Source organism: Neoarius graeffei, chromosome 5, assembly GCF_027579695.1.
Source record: "Neoarius graeffei isolate fNeoGra1 chromosome 5, fNeoGra1.pri, whole genome shotgun sequence".
NCBI classification, from domain to species: Eukaryota; Metazoa; Chordata; class Actinopteri; order Siluriformes; family Ariidae; genus Neoarius; species Neoarius graeffei.
Window position 1 is genome coordinate 45,545,917 of NC_083573.1, and position 19,860 is coordinate 45,565,776.

Genomic DNA, 19,860 nt, shown 5'->3' on the forward strand with positions numbered 1-19,860 from the left:
GAATGTTTTTTTGTTTGAGTTACATGTTCGTTTGAAGGACTTAATGTACAAAATAACATAGTTGCACCCCGTAGTGTTGAAATTGGTAAACACAGTGCATTCAGTGAGGTTTGCACCGCCCTCCTTTTATTTCTGACTCTTCCTGCCACCACTCTGAGCGCTCATTCGTATGCCCTTCAAATAATGTGCGCAGTATAGGCTATTGATGTTTTATTATGAGCCATGTACAGTATCCTAATGTTTTTTGTTTCTGAGTTACATGTTCGTTTGAAGGACTTGATGTACTAAATAACATAGTTGCACCCGGTAGTGTTGAAATTGGTAAACACCGCAGTTGCGGACATTTTGTAACCTAAAATGATGTTATGATAAGCTTTAATAAAATGCCCGGTCATTTGCCCCGCCCCCGGCCCGGCTCTGACTTGTTCCGCCACTGTCACTGATGTCACTGTTTGCGCTGCTTAACGACATCACGTGACGTCCACCCACTTTCGCTAACTCCACCCAATGTGTCCACCCACTTCCAGCCAGCACGGTTCAGCGCGGTTGTAGTCGAAATGCAACTTCAACAGCCCCGCTCAGCTCGACTCAGCTCGACTCGGCACGGCACGGCTCAGCCGCGTTTGTAGTGGAAAAGCGGCAATACTTGCACCTTTCAAGCACCACATGAAAGTAAAAACCTCTCACTTCCATGTTTTGTCCTGTGGGATCACAGTCTCAATGCACACATTGAGTGGCTGGTCTGCACATGGAAACTACTTTTTTTCTTTTACAAAACTTGTAGTTTGTATCTAAAAATTAAAAGAGCCATGGCTTCTTTTGGTTACTGAGGCTTTGCTTAGGGTTACAGTACATTTAGGTGTAGGCATAGTATTAATTAGCTGCATCATTAATAATTATGCAAATGAAAGACAAGTGTATATATATATATATATATATATATATATATATATATACACACACACACTTGTGTATATACATATATATATATATATATATATATATATATATATATATATATACTATTTTGCAAAGAAGAATGGGCAAAAATTCCAGTGTCTAGATGTGCAAAGCTGGTAGAGACATACCACAAAAGACTTGCAGCTGTAATTGCAGCAAAAGGTGGCTCTACAAAGTATTGACGCAGGGGGGCTGAAGACTAATGCACACCCATACATGTCAACCTTTGGTCAATCAAACCTGTATAACCAACCTCCAAAATCCGTATTTCCCTTATAAAATCCGTATAAGATGCAAATTAAAATAATTTACCTAAAATTTGAATGATAATTAACAATGATATATCCCAGTTACTTTTTATTCAATATTAATAACAATAAACCTTCAGAATGAATACAAAGCTCCAATGTTTGACAAAAACACAGTGTTATCAGCGTAGTTACGAAGGAAATACTTCGTTGTTTGGAGACAGGTTTCACCGAGTGGCTATTATGCATGAGACTTCATATTAGCCACAAAGTCAGAAAAATCTGTTCGTAAAATTACGTTATAATGACCAAATACAATGAAAAGTATTTTTCCAGTTTCACCTGTGAAAGGTAATCCCATGTGATCTCGTTTGGACGGTAAACCTGTTGGTACAGTTAAACGCAGCACATGAATGAGGCATCTTTATTCTCGGCTACTGTCTAGACGCTATACCAGAGATGGGTGAAGAATCTCCACTTTGCCACATCCAATATGGCGGCGAGGATGACGTATGATTCTACGCAGAAGGCGGCATCTATGTTTATATGTCTATGACTTCACGGTTGGCGGGATTCTCGCAATGCGGTGTGCGCATGATCAAAAGTGGAACGAAGTCTTGCTACCACAAGATAACGCGCGATTTCATAAGACTCTTTACTGGCTGTCTGTGGTGTACAGTACGTTTGTAAATGTTATGCGCTCTTTTATCATTGTGGGAATTGATTATAGCTCTAAATAAATATTGAAGTTTTTTTTAAAGAATCCGTATAACTTTATTTATACGCCCGTATACTATGTTTATTGAATCAAATCCGTATAAAATACGGACATTTCGTACAGGTTGACATGTATGCACACCACATTTTCCAGATTTGTATTTGTTTAAAATTTTGAAGACCATTTATCATTTTTGTTTCACTTCACAATTATGTGCTATTCTGTGTTGGTCTGTCACATAAAATCTCAATAAAAAACTTTTAAGTTCATGGTTGTAAGGTGGAAAAATGTGAAAAAGTTCAAGGGGTATGAATACTTTTGCAAGGCACTGTATGTATATATATATATATATATATATATATATATATATATATATATATATATATTCAGTTCATGTACATAGTACATTCTGTGCAAAAGGCACCCTATTGTTTTAGTACAGACTTCTTTATTATCGAGTCAGTCCAAAAACTTTTTAGATTTCCAAACATTCATTTTCCAGCACAAAATTAAATGGTACAGAAAAATGTTTGGATGTCAGCAAAGAAAGCAGCATATTACATAAGAGACCACTTTTCAGACAAAAAAAATGATGAAGGCTGTTGGGTTTTGCCATAAAACATAAGAAGAATTATGAAAGTCAAAGTCTCTGTGAGAACAGTGGTTGATTTTGCAAGATGCTCAAACAACCCTACCAGCTAATTTCCTTATAAAATTAACAAATTGTACCTGAGACGAAGCAAAGGGTTGTCACACCAAATATTGACTGTTTTGTTTATTACTATTTATTACTCTTTATAATATTTTTTAAGTAGAAACATTACTTTCATTATTGTTGAAAGCATCTTTGCTCTAAAGCATTTCTTTGCATAGTACTGTATGGTTAGAATTTCATCCTTTTCAAGATTTTCAAGCATGGTTCAGGTCAGTTGGAACAATGTAAATATGCGTAAGTGGAGTGAGGTCAAGGAAAGACTCGTGAAACAGCCAATAACTATGCGGAAATTATGAACTGATGGATTTTATGTGAAGTAAACAGTTTTTAAAGAAATCTTTAGAAGCAGGGGAATAAGGTGGGCTGGAAAATATATAGAGGATATTACACGGTGGCACGAAGATATGAAGTTTATCTTCGAGTAGTGAAAATATTTCACGAGTGAGCACAGCAAACGAGTGAAATATTTTTCAACACGAGACGATAAACTTCACATCTTCAAGCCAATGTGTAATTGTCTTTTTATTATATAGACACATCCACAAACAAAATCTATTCTTCGCTCACTTTGACAAACCGGTTCACCATTTTGACAACATGCATCAAGTGAGCAGGAAAACATTCGAAGTGACATCATCAATATCCTCACTAGTGAAGATATGGCAAATATGTTACTCAGTTCCCAGATGTAGTTTGTATGAAAAATACAAGTAATGTATTTCCCAATAAAACACTTGCGTCTAATATAATATAAACATTACTTAGGCCGACTACACTAAGTGTAGTATTGTGTTTACACTTAGTGAAAAATTTTGCATACTAAGACTTACTAAAATCTCTAATACTATAGTTTCAGAGATTTTAGTAAGTCTTCTTTTCTTTTCTTTTTTTAAACTTCATACTGAACTTTAGAAAAGACTGATTGGATATAGGGGCGGCACGGTGGTTTGACCCTAAAAAGGTACACATAATTACCTTGAAGTCCAATAATAAGCCGTAGGGGGTACATTAGTGTAAATTGTACCTTGTGGGATAGACGTGTACTCCTACTGTACCCCTATTTCTGATACTAAACACTCAGAGCACGCAAAATAACTGATCTTTAAGCACCACCTTTAAGCACTACCACCTTTAGTGGTGCTTAAAGTGCATATCATGGGCAAATTCAGGAGCAAGATCAATGTAATTCTCCTATTTTATATTAAACTTTTGGTCAAATATCTGTCACATTTTGCATTTTGTACAATTTTTTTACCTTGTGCAATACCAGAAAAATTGAGTTGAAATTAAGTCATTTGAGGCGAATTGGTCCGCCTCTGAAAAAATTTGCCATTTGGATTTCCCAGGAAATGTTGATTTTTGTGACGTCGCGTGCAGGACGCATCCTTCTGAATCCTACGTCAGCGCTGGTTTGTTTATGAGAAAACGACCTGGTGGTTTTCTGCAAATTTCTTCAACATTATCACGTAATTATTAAAATGGTTAACAGATGTATCATACACGTAGGAGGGTGTAGCAACACCAATCTTGATGGGATTAGTACTCATTGTTTCCCACATTGCGCTCAGGTGACAATTCCATATTTCAGTGCAAAATCACGGGTTGCTAAACTTGGTCTACACAGGCTGTGCACTGAAACCGAGCAAGCTCTCGCAGCCTGCTGGCGCTTCCGCACGTGACGTCACGAATCTGGCTCCAGACTTGCTTGGGATTTTTCCAGACGCGTTTTGTTATTTTATTTTTTTCTGCTGTAGACAGATGGCCTTGTGCAAAATTATCCTTCTGGATGAGTGTGTAAAGGGACATACTTTCATATAAAAAAAAGAAAAGAAAGAAATTGGTCCAGAATATGCACTTTAATGATCTTTCAGGGGCGGCACGGTGTTGTAGTGGTTAGTGCTATCGCCTCACAGCAAGAAGGTCCGGGTTCGAGCCCCGTGGCCGGCGAGGGCCTTTCTGTGCGGAGTTTGCATGTTCTCCCCGTGTCCGCGTGGGTTTCCTCCGGGTGCTCCGGTTTCCCCCACAGTCCAAAGACATGCAGGTTAGGTTAACTGGTGACTCTAAATTGACCGTAGGTGTGAATGTGAGTGTGAATGGTTGTCTGTGTCTATGTGTCAGCCCTGTGATGACCTGGCGACTTGTCCAGGGTGTACCCCGCCTTTCGCCCGTAGTCAGCTGGGATAGGCTCCAGCTTGCCTGCGACCCTGTAGAACAGGATAAAGCGGCTAGAGATAATGAGATGAGATGATCTTTCAGCACCACTAAACACTCAGAGCACGCAAAATAACTGATCTTTAAGCACCACCTGGTGTTTAGTGTGTGTTCTGCATGCTCAGAAAAAGGGGGAGGGGCTCTTACTAAATTGTACTGTACTTTTCCTTTCCTGAGATGGTACCCTAATCTTTTGGATCTTTAAGATGTATCTTTAATGTCGAAATGTGGATATACTGTACTATTAATAGATACAGTTTAATATACAATTAGATATGATAGAAAATATCAAAAGATATCATTGGACCAGAATTGAATTTTTTGAGTACAGCTTAAAAGATGTATATCTACATTTCTAGGTCCAGCATACATACAGAATATACAAAATGTGTGTGTGTGTGTGTGTGTGTGTGTGTGTGTGTGTGTGTGTGTGTGTGTGTGTGAGAGTGTATCACCACAGCCACAAGGAAAGATAAAATTTAGTATTTATTTTCCCTGAGAATTGTTTTTATATGTAGTTGCTGAAGAAGTGTTAGTGTTAGTGTGATGTGTTGTTATTGTTGAATTAGGTAGTTGGAATGGTTTTTTTTTAAAGTCTGTGTGAAGACAGTTATGAAGATAATTGCATATTTAATCATATATATATATATATATATATATATATATATATATATATATATATATATATATATATATATATAAACACACTACCGTTCAAAAGTTTGGGGTCACCCAGACAATTTTGTGTTTTCCATGAAAAGTCACACTTTTATTTCCCACCATAAGTTGTAAAATGAATAGAAAATATAGTCAAAACATTTTTCTGGCCATTTTGAGCATTTAATCGACCCCACAAATGTGATGCTCCAGAAACTCAATCTGCTCAAAGGAAGGTCAGTTTTATAGCTTCTCTAAAGAGCTCAACTGTTTTCAGCTGTGCTAACATGATTGTACAAGGGTTTTCTAATCATCCATTAGCCTTCTGAGGCAATGAGCAAACACATTGTACCATTAGAACACTGGAGTGAGAGTTGCTGGAAATGGGCCTCTATACACCTATGGAGATATTGCACCAAAAACCAGACATTTGCAGCTAGAATAGTCATTTACCACATTAGCAATGTATAGAGTGGATTTCTGATTAGTTTAAAGTGATCTTCATTGAAAAGAACAGTGCTTTTCTTTCAAAAATAAGGACATTTCAAAGTGACCCCAAACTTTTGAACGGTAGTGTGTATATATATATATATATATATATATATATATATATATATATATGTGTGTGTGTGTGTGTAATGTAAATCTTTTTCATATGTAAAACTCTTTTTAACTCTGTATATTTTGTGAATAAAAATAAACAATTAATTTTCCATCAGTAGTGCCAATGATATTACACAAAAATGGCTAAATTTTAGCATTAAACCTGCCACTGATGTGTTCAGTGTAACCAGAACTAACCCAGATTGGAAATGCCTCCACATTAGCTTCCAAGTCGAGCTGCTGCTATTTCTAACCAATCAGATCCTGTCTTACTGCGTCGCTAGTGTCGGTCTAGCCAATCAGCGCTCCTGTTTCTGCAGCGCCGTAGTGGCGGTAATGTTATGGAGTTTTCTGATCCCTGTGCTGTAGCAGCTAAGTAAAGGAAATGTCTGACCTGTTGGAAGTTTTAAAGTTACACGGATAGCGGGTATCAGCGGTGAGGAGTTGGAGAAAGAGCTATTCTTTGTCTGAGCGTCTTGAAGACCGTCGGAAAATGGTGGTTCTTAAAATTAGAGACCAGGTGAGTGATCAGCACTGAAATGTTTAGCCAGCTAAGCTAGTTCCCTTCAGTCCGGAGCACTGCACTGTAAATAATGAGTGAGGTGTTTCTGTCGCTTTGCCCTGTCAGTGGGTTCGGACTTCCGGTTAGGAAGAAAGTTTAGACCTGTCCGGTGTGTGTTTTAGCTCTAAGTTAGCTCAGCGTGCTGCATGGGGAGAGAGGTGACGGGTCGCGACCAGCTGGGCTTGCTATCCGGCTAGCTGGGCTGTTTGTACGCAGGCCATGATGGTAACCTAACCCGAGCGGTCACGGGGAGGGGGATAGTCAGTGATTAACTCGTGTAACAGTTAGTTCAGTTGCTTTATCGGTTAGCTCCAGGAGGGCTGACCGGCTGATCTGTCAAAGTAACAGGAGCCGAATAAATATCCTGTTTAGCTCTGTAACATTTAGCCCTAAAGCCCAGGGAGTGAAGATCTCTCTCATGTGGTCAGTCAGTCAGTCAGTAGTGGGGCTGGTTAGAAAACTTCAGCTTGGCCATCCAGTAGTGCACTCAGTGGCAGTTTAACATCTAGGCACACTTTTTTTTATAAGTAAGCAAGTTGACTGGAGCCCATCTGTTGCTATTAAACAGCAGAAGGATTTCAGGAGTCATTTGTGAAAAGTAAGCCCAGCTGTGATGTACGGATTGGAGACAGGAGGCAAAGTTGGAGGTGGCGGAGTTGAGGATGTTAAGGTTTGCGATGGGAGGTTGGACAGGATGAGGGACAGCACATGTGGAGAGCTTGGGAATGAAGCTAAGGCCAAGTTTACATTAGACCGTATCTGTCTCGTTTTCTTCGCGGATGCACTGTCCGTTTACATTAAACCGCCGGGAAACGGGAATCCGCCAGCGTCCACGTATTCAATCCAGATCGTGTCTGGTCCGGTGCTGTGTAAACATTGAGAATACGCGGATACGCTGTGCTGAGCTCTAGCTGGCGTCTCATTGGACAACGTCACTGTGACATCCACCTTCCTGATTCGCTGGCGTTGGTCATGTGACGCGACTGCTGAAAAACGGCGCGGACTTCCGCCTTGTATCACCTTTCATTAAAGAGTATAAAAGTATGAAAATACTGCAAATACTGATGCAAATACTGCCCATTGTGTAGTTATGATTGTCTTTAGGCTTGCCATCCTTCCACTTGCAAGTGGTAAGTGATATGCGCTGGGATCACGCACACAGCGGCTCAGTCCCGAATCACTGCTTGTGCACTTCACTCGCGCGCTCTGTGAGCTGCGCAGGGCCGGAGTGCGCACCCTCCAGAGGGCACTCGCTGTTCAGGGCGGAGTGATTTGGAGCGCAGGATGCCTGCGGAGCTGAGCGTATCCGTGTATTGGTGTTGCTGTGTGCACACTAATCGTTTTAAAAACGTTAATCTGATGATCCGCTGATACGGTCTAATGTAAACATGGGCTAAGAGAGATGAGACTGAGATGGTACGGGCACATCCTGAGAAGAGATGCAGAGCATGTTGGAAGGAGAATGTTGAGGATGGAGCTGCCAGGCACACGAAAACGAGGAAGGCCAAAGAGGAGATCCATGGATGTGGTGAGAGAGGACGTGAAAGTGGTAGAGAAGGATGCGGAAGACAGGGAGCGATGGAGACGAAAGATCCGCTGTGGCAACCCCTAATCGGGAGCAGCCAAAAGAAGAAGAAGAAGAAGAAGCTTGGATATTTTTCTACACACTTTCACTTTCCTGTAGTGCCTGATTATTATCATTTTATCCATCCAGTAGTGCACTCAGTGGCAGTTTAACATCTAGGCACACTTTTTATAAGTAAGCAAGTTGACTGGAGCCCATCTGTTGCTATTAAACAACAGAAGGATTTCAGGAGTCATTTGTGAAAAGTAAGACCAGCTGTGATGTACGGATTGGAGACCGTACCCTTAACAAAGAGACAGGAGGCAAAGTTGGAGGTGGCGGAGTTGAGGATGTTAAGGTTTGCGATGGGAGGTTGGACAGGATGAGGGACGGCACATGTGGAGAGCTTGGGAATGAAGCTCAGAGAGATGAGACTGAGATGGTACGGGCACATCCTGAGAAGAGATGCAGAGCATGTTGGAAGGAGAATGTTGAGGATGGAGCTGCCAGGCACACGAAAATGAGGAAGGCCAGAGAGGAGATCCATGGATGTGGTGAGAGAGGACATGAAAGTGGTAGAGAAGGATGCGGAAGACAGGGGGCAGTGGAGACGAAAGAGCCGCTGTGGCAACCCCTAATCGGGAGCAGCCAAAAGATGAAGAAGAAGCTTGGATATTTTTCTGCACACTTTCACTTTCCTGTAGTGCCTGATTATTACTATTGTTATTATTTTAGCCATCCAGTAGTGCACTCAGTGGCAGTTTAACATCTAGGCACACTTTTTGGGCGGCACGGTGGTGTAGTGGTTAGCACTGTCGCCTCACAGCGAGAAGGTTCCGGGTTTGAACCCAGCGGCCGGCGAGGGCCTTTCTGTGTAGAGTTTGCATGTTCTCCCCCTGTCTGCGTGGGTTTCCTCTGGGTGCTCCGGTTTCCCCCACAATCCAAAGACATGCAGTTAGGTTAACGTGGGGCAGCCTTGGGCTGAGGTGCCCTTGAGCAAGGTACCGAACCCCTGCGCCCCGGGCGCTCTGGTATGGCTGCCCACTGCTCTGAGTGTGTGTGCGCATGTGTTCACTGCTTCAGGTGGGTTAAATGCAGAGGATGAATTTCACTGTAAAGTGACGAATAAAGGTTTCTTCTTCTTCTTATAAGTAAGCAAGTTGACTGGAGCCCATCTGTTGCTATTAAACAGCAGAAGGATTTCAGGAGTCATTTGTGAAAAGTAAGCCCAGCTGTGATGTACGGATTGGAGACCGTACCCTTAACGAAGAGACAGGAGGCAAAGTTGGAGGTGGCGGAGTTGAGGATGTTAAGGTTTGCGATGGGAGGGTGGACAGGATGAGGGACAGCACATGTGGAGAGCTTGGGAATGAAGCTCAGAGAGATGAGACTGAGATGGTATGGGCACATCCTGAGAAGAGATGCAGAGCATGTGGGAAGGAGAATGTTGAGGATGGAGCTGCCAGGCACATGAAAACAAGGAAGGCCAGAGAGGAGATGCATGGATGTGGTGAGAGAGGACGTGAAAGTGGTAGAGAAGGATGCTGAAGACAGGGAGCAATGGAGACGAAAGATCTGCTGTGGCAACGCCTAATCGGGAGCAGCCAAAAGAAGAAGAAGCTTGGATATTTTTCTACACACTTTCACTTTCCTGTAGTGCCTGATTATTATTATTATTATTATTATTATTATTATTATTTTAGCCATCCAATAGTGCACTCAGTGGCAGTTTAACATCTAGGCACACTTTTTATAAGTAAGCAAGTTGACTGGAGCCCATCTGTTGCTATGAACAATTTCTCCGTCCCTTTCTACCCTGTCTAGCATGAAAAGTGTGTGGTTTTCTGAAATAAGTGTATCAGGCATAGAAGTGATGTTTAAGTGCATATCCTGGACCAATTACGTGTTTTGTTTTTTTTTATATGAAAGAATGTCCCTTTACACACTCATCCAGAAGGGTAATTTTGCACAAGGCCGTCTGTCTACAGCAGAAAAAAATAAAATAACAAAACGCGTCTGGAAAAATCCCAAGCGAGTCTGGAGCCAGATTCGTGACGTCACGTGCGGAAGCGCCAGCAGGCTGCGAGAGCTTGCACGGTTTCAGTGCACAGCCTGTGTAGACCAAGTTTAGCAGCTCGCAATTTTGCATTGAAAGATGGAATTGTCACCTGAGTGCAATGTTACTTCACCTTTGAATGAAGAATATAATGAGATGTCAGAATTATTTCTTACCCTGGCAACAGTCAACTTGTGAATTGCCGATTTTCTTGGTCTTTTTCTCGGCTCTGCTTGGTCCTCGGCTTCGAGGGCCTCAGTGGATGCGGCACTTCGCCTTTTGTCAGGGGAGACGAACACGGCTGGCTCCTTTAGTGACGCTGATACAGATGGAGACGGTGTTGCTTTGGGCATTCTGACAGATAGAACTGCGTCTTTTTTCAGATCAAGTTGCCTCGCGAAGCTCATTTCCCACTGCAAACGGTTCTCAAAGTCATCGGGCCTTGTGAAGTGAGCACCGCAAATAATGCTTAGTCTGTAGCATGTAGCCAATTTTTCCGGGTGCCTCGCACGAAGCGCTCCCATTTCTCTCTCATTGTCCGGTCTTTTGGGAAACGATGAGTACTAATCCCATCATGATTGGTGTTGCTACACCCTCCTACGATACATCTGTTAACCATTTTAATAATTAGACGATAATGTTGAAGAAATTTGCAGAAAACCACCAGGTCGTTTTCTCATAAACAAACCAGCGCTGATGTAGGATTCAGAAGGAGGCGTCCCGCACGCGACGTCACGAAAATCAATGTTTGCCAGGAAATCTAAATGCCAAGTTTTTTCAGAGGCGGACCAATTCGCCTCAAATGGCTTGAGTTCAACTGAATTTTTCTGTTATTGCGCAAGGTAAAAAAAAATTGCGCAAAATGTGACAGATATTTGACCAAAGTTTAATATAAAATAGGAGAATTACATTGATCTTGCTCCTGAATTTACCCGTGATGTGCACTTTAAAGTCCTAGTGTCATTGCTTGCTTTCTGTAGTAGAGGAAGTGCAGCGTACTGTATTTGCAGAGGCGGACAGTAGTGAAGTACATTTACTTGTACACTTTTTGAGTATCTGACTTTTTATTTTAATTTTTTGGAAACTTATGACTTTAACTTCACTACATTTGAAAGACAAATATCGTACTTTTTACTCCACTACATTTCTATCAAGGTCCTCGTTACTATGAAGCGGGTTTGAAAGTGGATGTTTTTTCTTTTCTAAAACATGATTGGAATGCACGCACCCATGGTCCATGAACCCATGTTTCAGTTTTCTGAACGGATTAAAGATTCATTTCGTTTTAAATGTTTGCTTTGTTTGCCGAAAACAAACCACATCTCAGCCTACAAAAACTCACCGTCCAACCTGCGGAAGCATATTGAGGGATATAAACGTTTTATTCCAAGAGAAAGCTTGTAACGAAGTTGTCTGTGCTTTTAGAGCTAGCGATAACGTTGCAATAGTTATGCAGTCTGGTTAGTCAAATGACTTTCTATGGCCTACCAAGTTGCCGTAGCCTTGTCCACGGCTAACGTTAACACATAGCTAGTTAACTTGTACACAGTTAGCATGTAAAAACAGAGTTACGCTAACATGAATAATGTTAACTTATCTGAAGTCCTTTCAGAAATATGTTTTAGAATAATCTTGCCAAATAAACAGAATGTAGAAATGTTTCTTTTCTAGTAGCATTAGCTACCCAATATGATTTGGAGTTTGAAAAGAGTTTGCTAGCATGTCAGGTGGAGCTTCACTGACTAGCTAGCTTAACGTTAAACCACCATGATGGCGCAGCATGCGTTCATTTTGTGAATTCACATTTCTGTCTTTGGGAACGGCGTTAGGTTTGTAAGCGTTGTGACAATAATACAACGATGCATTGACAGAAAATTTACTTTTAATACTTAAGTATTTTTAAAAGCAAGTACTGCAGTACTTTAACCTCCTAAGGCTCAAGCTGTTTTTTTTACATGCATTTTTTATTTCTCTTTGCTATTTGGGCTTATTAGAACCTGATTAGAATAAAAACTAAGCATCATCTTTTGATAAGATGTACTTTTAGAGAAAAAGTATGTCCACATATGTGGATTCTTGTTCCGAATTTCCATAAAGTGCTGTCCACGCATGTGACCGCTAAGCCCTAGGAGGTTAACTTAAGTAAAAAATTGACTGGACAACTTTCACTTGTATCGGAGTAACATTTGACCAGCGGGATCTGTACTCTGACTTAAGTAATGAAGTTGGGTACTTTGTCCACCTCTGGGTATTTGGGGTTATGAAATTTCTTGAGGAGTCGGCACTGGACACCAAAGAAATGAGAACAGCTGGGAAAGGAATGTGATCAGGTACAAACCCCCCCCCCCCCAAACAAACAGGTAGCTGGTATTTGATAGCAACGCACTGTGATGGTATTTTTAAAAAGTCGGCATCCTGTCATACAGTAGTTGAGGATGGTTCGCCAAGCTTATCCAGCCAACAGCATACATGTGGTCAGCTGAGGTCTTGAATTCGAGTCCTGCACAATTTACTCATTTTCCTGCTCAGATTCAACTTGGCAACAACACTATAATACCTCATGAACTCATCGCAGTGCTATATCTACTGCAAATAATCCAGCAGCAAAACAATCCCTGTGTCCGAAATCACTCCCTACTCACTATAGAGTGAACTATATAGTGAGGTCGCCATTTTGTAGTGCTGTCTGAATGTATATTGAGCATTGTTACACCCTGTATAGTTGTCTTCTTTGGCATCTGTCAGTCCCGTGGGACGATGGTAGCACTCTGTTAGGTCAGGTCTGGGTACAACGCCTCGTGTGACTTCGCAGGCCTATCCTGGCATGGCAGTCCCTCCCGCAAGTTGGGCAAATGAAACTTGTCTGGTACACGTTTAACGATCTGCTTGTTAAGCAATGTGCTCCAAGGTTCAGGCAGACCGTGACGGGTCGGCACCTTACTGGCTGGGGGCTGCCCAGCTTGAGGCGGGCAGTAGCTGACCATTGGGATGCGATGTCCCCTCCCACCGTCAAAGCTGACCTGTGGCACCCGTACCCTACGACACTCGGGAATGGGCTTATCACCTATAAACTGCCAGCTTCCGTGTTGTTCCCTCACAGTGTAGGGTGAGGCTGGAGTGGCCTTTCCAGAGCACAGGCCTGGGCAGAAGTAGTTGGTACAAGGTATGGAGGTCCTGGGTTGCCCAAATGTATGTTAGGACGTCCCTCTTCGCCTTGCTGGTGGAGTCCAAAGGAGTGCAGCGCATGACATTTGGCATCAGGTTGGCTGCAGGTTTGATTTCGGGGTTTTCCTTCCCCTAGACGGACTGCCTACCAAGGCTAATGAGCTCCATCTACCCGTGACCCTATATAGTGCACTCAAAGTGTCCCACGATGCATCACGAAAAGTAGTGTACAACCGGTGGTCACTAACCAAGCAATACATTCCATCATGCATTGCGATCATGCTGAAAGAAATCAAATCAAAAGCCTCAAATTTGATTTAATAAAAGGCAGCGGCAAAGAAGAAAGGATTCAGCCTTGATTTAAAAGAGCTGAAAGATGTAGTAGACACAAAGTAGTTTGAATTTATTAATGTGGGAACTACGTTCAGTATATGTATTTATCACAAAAATACATGCATGTATTTATTTATTATTTTGAAAACCCACCAGCCGACTGATCTGGCATGTTTTACTTTGTGCGACAGGAATGACGTAAATAACAGCAGCATGACAGACTAGTGTATGAAGGTGTTTTTTCATTTTGTCAATGAGCTCACTATATAGTCCTCTATATAGTAATTCCCTATATAGTGAGTAGGGAGTAGTGAATGAGTGAGTGATTTCAGACATAGGGACTGTCTCACTCATGTCCTGGGTAAATATACCACTGGGATTAATCTATCAATTGTAACTTTAATATGTCAGTGTTTTCTGTGATATACTTTGAATCAACGTACAACCCCGATTCCAAAAAAGTTGGGACAAATTATAAATAAAAATGGAATGCAATAATTTACAAATCTCAAAAACTGATATTGTATTCACAGTAGAACATAGACAACATATCAAATGTTGAAAGTGAGACATTTTGAAATTTCATGCCAAATATTGGCTCATTTGAAATTTCATGACAGCAACACATCTCAAAAAAGTTGGGACAGGGGCAATAAGAGGCTGGAAAAGTTAAAGGTACAAAAAAGGAACAGCTGGAGGACCAAATTGCAACTCATTAGGTCAATTGGCAATAGGTCATTAACATGACTGGGTCTAAAAAGAGCATCTTGGAGTAGCAGCGGCTCTCAGAAGTAAAGATGGGAAGAGGATCACCAATCCCCCTAATTCTGCGCCGACAAATAGTGGAGCAATATCAGAAAGGAGTTCGACAGTGTAAAATTGCAAAGAGTTTGAACATATCATCATCTACGGTGCATAATATCATCAAAAGAGTCAGAGAATCTGGAAGAATCTCTGTGCGTAAGGGTCAAGGCCAGAAAACCATACTGGGTGCCCGTGATCTTCGGGCCCTTAGACGGCACTGCATCACATACAGGCATGCTTCTGGATTGGAAATCACAAAATGGGCTCAGGAACATTTCCAGAGAACATTATCTGTGAACACAATTCACCGTGCCATCCGCCGTTGCCAGCTAAAACTCTATAGTTCAAAGAAGAAGCCGTATCGAAACATGATCCAGAAGCGCAGACGTCTTCTCTGGGCCAAGGCTCATTTAAAATGGACTGTGGCAAAGTGGAAAACTGTTCTGTGGTCAGACGAATCAAAATTTGAAGTTCTTTATGGAAATCTGGGACGCCGTGTCATTCGGACTAAAGAGGAGAAGGACGAGCCAAGTTGTTATCAGCGCTCAGTTCAGAAGCCTGCATCTCTGATGGTATGGGGTTGCATTAGTGCGTGTGGCATGGGCAGCTTACACATCTGGAAAGACACCATCAATGCTGAAAGGTATATCCAGGTTCTAGAGCAACATGTGCTCCCATCCAGACGACGTTTCTTTCAGGGAAGACCTTGCATTTTCCAACATGACAATGCCAAACCACATACTGCATCAATTACAGCATCATGGCTGCGTAGAAGAAGGGTCCGGGTACTGAACTGGCCAGCCTGCAGTCCAGATCTTTCACCCATAGAAAACATTAGGCGCATCATAAAACGGAAGATACGACAAAAAAGACCTAAGACAGTTGAGCAACTAGAATCCTACATTAGACAAGAATGGGTTAACATTCCTATCCCTAAACTTGAGCAACTTGTCTCCTCAGTCCCCAGACGTTTACAGACTGTTGTAAAGAGAAAAGGGGATGTCTCACAGTGGTAAACATGGCCTTGTCCCAACTTTTTTGAGATGTGTTGTTGTCATGAAATTTAAAAATCACCTAATTTTTCTCTTTAAATGATACATTTTCTCAGTTTAAACATTTGATATGTCATCTATGTTCTATTCTGAATAAAATATGGAATTTTGAAACTTCCACATCATTTGCATTCCGTTTTTATTTACAGTTTGTACTTTGTCCCAACTTTTTTGGAATCGGGGTTGTATAAAGTTGGCCATATATGAGGATACTTCAAAAAGTTTTCTGCCTCACTCAGAAACAAGGAGCGTAACTCCCATTTTAGAGCATAACTGTGTACTATAAAGCCTTATCACTATCCACATAAACTCAAATGAAAGCAGCAGTCACAAAAAAGGAGAGGAAAGCTTCAAGCTGGCTTGCTGTTGCTCCAGGACAATGCACCCGTTCACACAGCACAGGTGACCGGGGCAGAAGCAGCCAAATGTGGCTTTGAACTGTTGCCCCGTGCACCTTACTCACCCGACCTGGCTCCATCTGACTTCTATCCGTTTCCCAAACTGAAATCCCACTTGTGTGGTCGCCATTTTCAGACTGATGATGAAGTCATTCAGGCTGTTGAGGAGGCTCTGGAGATTCAAGATATGACTACCTTCCACAAAGGGATGGAGAAGCTTGAATATCGGTGGACCGAGTGCATTGACGTTAAAGGAGACTACATTAAAAAATAATGCAAGAACAATCTTTCTACTCTGATGTTTTCTGGGTGAGGCCGAGAACTGTTTGAAGTACCCTTGTATGTACGGTACAGTGGTGCTTGAAAGTTTGTGAACCCTTTAGAATTTTCTATATTTCTGCATAAATATGACCTAAAACATCATCAGATTTTCACACAAGTCCTAAAAGTAGACAAAGAGAACCCAGTTAAACAAATGCGACAGAAATATTATACTTGGTCATTTATTTATTGAGGAAAATTATCCAATATTACATATCTGTGAGTGGCAAAAGTATGTGAACCTTTGCTTTCAGTATCTGGTGTGACCCCCTTGTGCAGCAATAACTGCAACTAAATGTTTGCGGTAACTGTTGATCAGTCCTGCACACCGGCTTGGAGGAATTTTAGCCCATTCCTCCGTACAGAACAGCTTCAACTCTGGGATGTTTGTGGGTTTCCTCACATGAACTGCTCGCTTCAGGTCCTTCCACAACATTTCCATTGGATTAAGGTCAGGACTTTGACTTGGCCATTCCAAAACATTAACTTTATTCTTCTTTAACCATTCTTTGGTAGAACGACTTGTGTGCTTAGGGTCGTTGTCTTGCTGCATGACCCACCTTCTCTTGAGATTCAGTTCATGGACAGATGTCCTGAAATTTTCCTTTAGAATTCGCTGGTATAATTCAGGATTCATTGTTCCATCAATGATGGCAAGCCGTCCTGGCCCAGATGCAGCAAAACAGGCCCAAACCATGTTACTACATGTTTCACAGATGAGATAAGGTTCTTATGCTGGAATGCAGTGTTTTTCCTTTCTCCAAACATAACGCTTCTCATTTAAACCAAAAAGTTCTATTTTGGTCTCATCCGTCCACAAAAAACTTTTTCCAAAAGCCTTCTGGCTTGTCCACATGATCTTTAGCAAACTGCAGACGAGCAGCAATGTTCTTTTTGGAGAGCAGTGGCTTTCTCCTTGCAACCCTGCCATGCCCACCATTGTTGTTCAGTGTTCTCCTCATGGTGGACTCATGAACATTAACATTAGCCAATGTGAGAGAGGCCTTCAGTTGCTTAGAAGTTACCTTGGGGTCCTTTGTGACCTCACCGACTATTACACGCCTTGCTCTTGGAGTGATCTTTGTTGGTCGACCACTCCTGGGGAGGGTAACAATGGTCTTGAATTTCCTCCATTTGTACACAATCTGTCTGACTGTGGATTGGTGGAGTCCAAACTCTTTAGAGATGGTTTTGTAACCTTTTCCAGCCTGATGAGCATCAATAACGCTTTTTCTGAGGTCCTCAGAAATCTCCTTTGTTCGTGCCATGATGCACTTCCACAAACATGTGTTGTGAAGATCAGACTTTGATAGATCCCTGTTCTTTAAATAAAACAGGGTGCCCACTCACACCTGATTGTCATCCCATTGATTGAAAACACCTGACTCTAATTTCACCTACAAATTAACTGCTAATCCTAGAGGTTCATATACTTTTGCCACTCACAGATATGTAATATTGGATCATTTTCCTCAATAAATAAATGACCAAGTATAATATATTTGTCTCATTTGTTTAACTGGGTTCTCTTTATCTACTTTTAGGACTTGTGTGAAAATCTGTTCATGTTTTAGATCATATTTATGCAGAAATGCAGAAAATTCTAAAGGGTTCACAAATTTCAAGCACCACCGTACAAGCATGTGACAGTCCGTCACCGAGATCACGTTTTTTTCCCCCGTTCTCATGTTTGGTGTGATATTAACTGAACCTGTATCTGAACGAGTTTGTACATTGCATTGCTGCCACATGATATAAAGTGGATGGTGAGTCAGTGTATAGGTTTATTTGTTAACCATCCCTTTCGCTTGCTCGGATCTTGACGCTCCTTGGTGTGATTGTTCCTTTATTTTCTGTTGCGTAGATAAATAGCCGTGATGGACAAGTGGACTCACTAGATGTCTAGGAGTTTTAAAGCCGCATCTCTGTGCATGCACGTGTACACATGCTTGTGTGTTTACACCAGACAGAGCTCAATGACAGCCTGAAGGGCCACCAAAGTGCCTTCACCATGGTGATAGTCATAGCTAATGGAGCTCTTCCAAGGAGACAGAAACGTGATCAGAGCATTTGAAAAGGCAATGAAAATCTCTTCTCCATGTGGGAGGGTTAGGGCTGTGTGCGACACAATGGTGCTTTGTTTCAGCTTAGCACTGTCAGCCTGCACTAATGGAGTCTTTATAAACGTGTGCTGATCTCAGCTGGAGCTTTGGCTACATCTTCAGCCCAATCCTAACATCCAAAACTTGCACTGAAAGGAATTTAACACACCAAGAAGGAAGGCCCCGTATAGTGTTACATGTAACATTTAACACTATATTGTTTTTTGCACTCGATTATAATTCAAATCCGCCCGAACACGTCCTAATTTCCAAACGTGGCAAGGCAATTTTGTTGCACGTATGTTTATATTGGAAATCTAAACAAGTCAAGTCAAATATGGACAAATGTTTAGGTTGGGCTCACCTGTTGATCACACCCATGTGTGTTTCTTCCCTAAACTGTCACCACAAAGTTGGAAGTGCACACTTGTATTTGCTATATCATGACAATGCTGTATCATTTACAATTTCCCTTTACTGGAACATGACAGGGTGGCACGGTGGTGTAGTGGTTAGCACTGTCGCCTCACAGCAAGGAGGTTCTGGGTTCGAGCCCCGTGGCCGACGAGGGTCTTTCTGTGTGGAGTTTGCATGTTCTCCCCGTGTCCGCGTGGGTTTCCTCCAGGTGCTCCAGTTTCCCCCACAGTCCAAAGACATGCAGGTTAGGTTAACTGGTGACTCTAAATTGACCGTAGGTGTCTCAACATCTTTATGGAATCAATTTTGTGCCAAAGTGTTCATACAATACTTTTGAAATATCAAACAAAAACGATAAATCAAAATTAAAAAATAAGTCAATTTTTTTTTAGACTGGCAAACAAATTATTCGTGTAATCGTGCAAAATCTCAGTCTATTACTCTTCAGAAACCTTTTATTTTTGTTCCGCGTCTTTCTCAGTTTTGTTTGACGTAATTTATTTTGGTTGCGATTCCAGCTTTCTCGTTTGCGCTCCCTGACTTTTTGCTTGCAGTTTTGGCACAAACTTCACGTGTGGGTGGGCTGTCCAGGAATGCATTCCCATTGGCTAACTTGCGTTTGACTGACAGCTACGCTCAGCCATTCCCTACTCGGATTCTGGCGGACTGTTTGACGAGTGACCGATCCATTGACGGTAAACCAGGATCGAGTGGACTTCAGTGGCGACTATGATATTGAATTAATTCAACAAAGTGTAAGTGCGGGACAAATGTGTTGGATGTGTTGCAGTAGTGCACATTATGCAGGTGTTTCATGGCAAGTCAAATGTTAGCCTTAGCTCCACTACCCAATATAATAGCTGTCTTGTAAACGTTAAACACGCCTGCATAATGTGTACTACTGCAACACATACAACACATTTGTCCCATGCAATATAATGATAAATCAGTTGAAACCCTATCAACACAAAAAC

General features: G+C 41.7%; 1 protein-coding gene across 1 annotated transcript in view; it reads left to right on the forward strand.

Moving 5' to 3' along the window:
• Positions 1 to 6,434: 6,434 nt before the first annotated feature.
• Positions 6,435 to 19,860, forward strand: part of ankrd28b (ankyrin repeat domain 28b) — a 147,018-nt gene continuing 133,592 nt past the window's right edge. Inside the window, exon 1 of the mRNA XM_060921792.1 lies at positions 6,435 to 6,632. Within this exon, the coding sequence (XP_060777775.1) occupies positions 6,606 to 6,632 (27 nt within the window). The 5' untranslated portion in view covers positions 6,435 to 6,605. The remainder of the gene's footprint in view (positions 6,633 to 19,860) is intronic.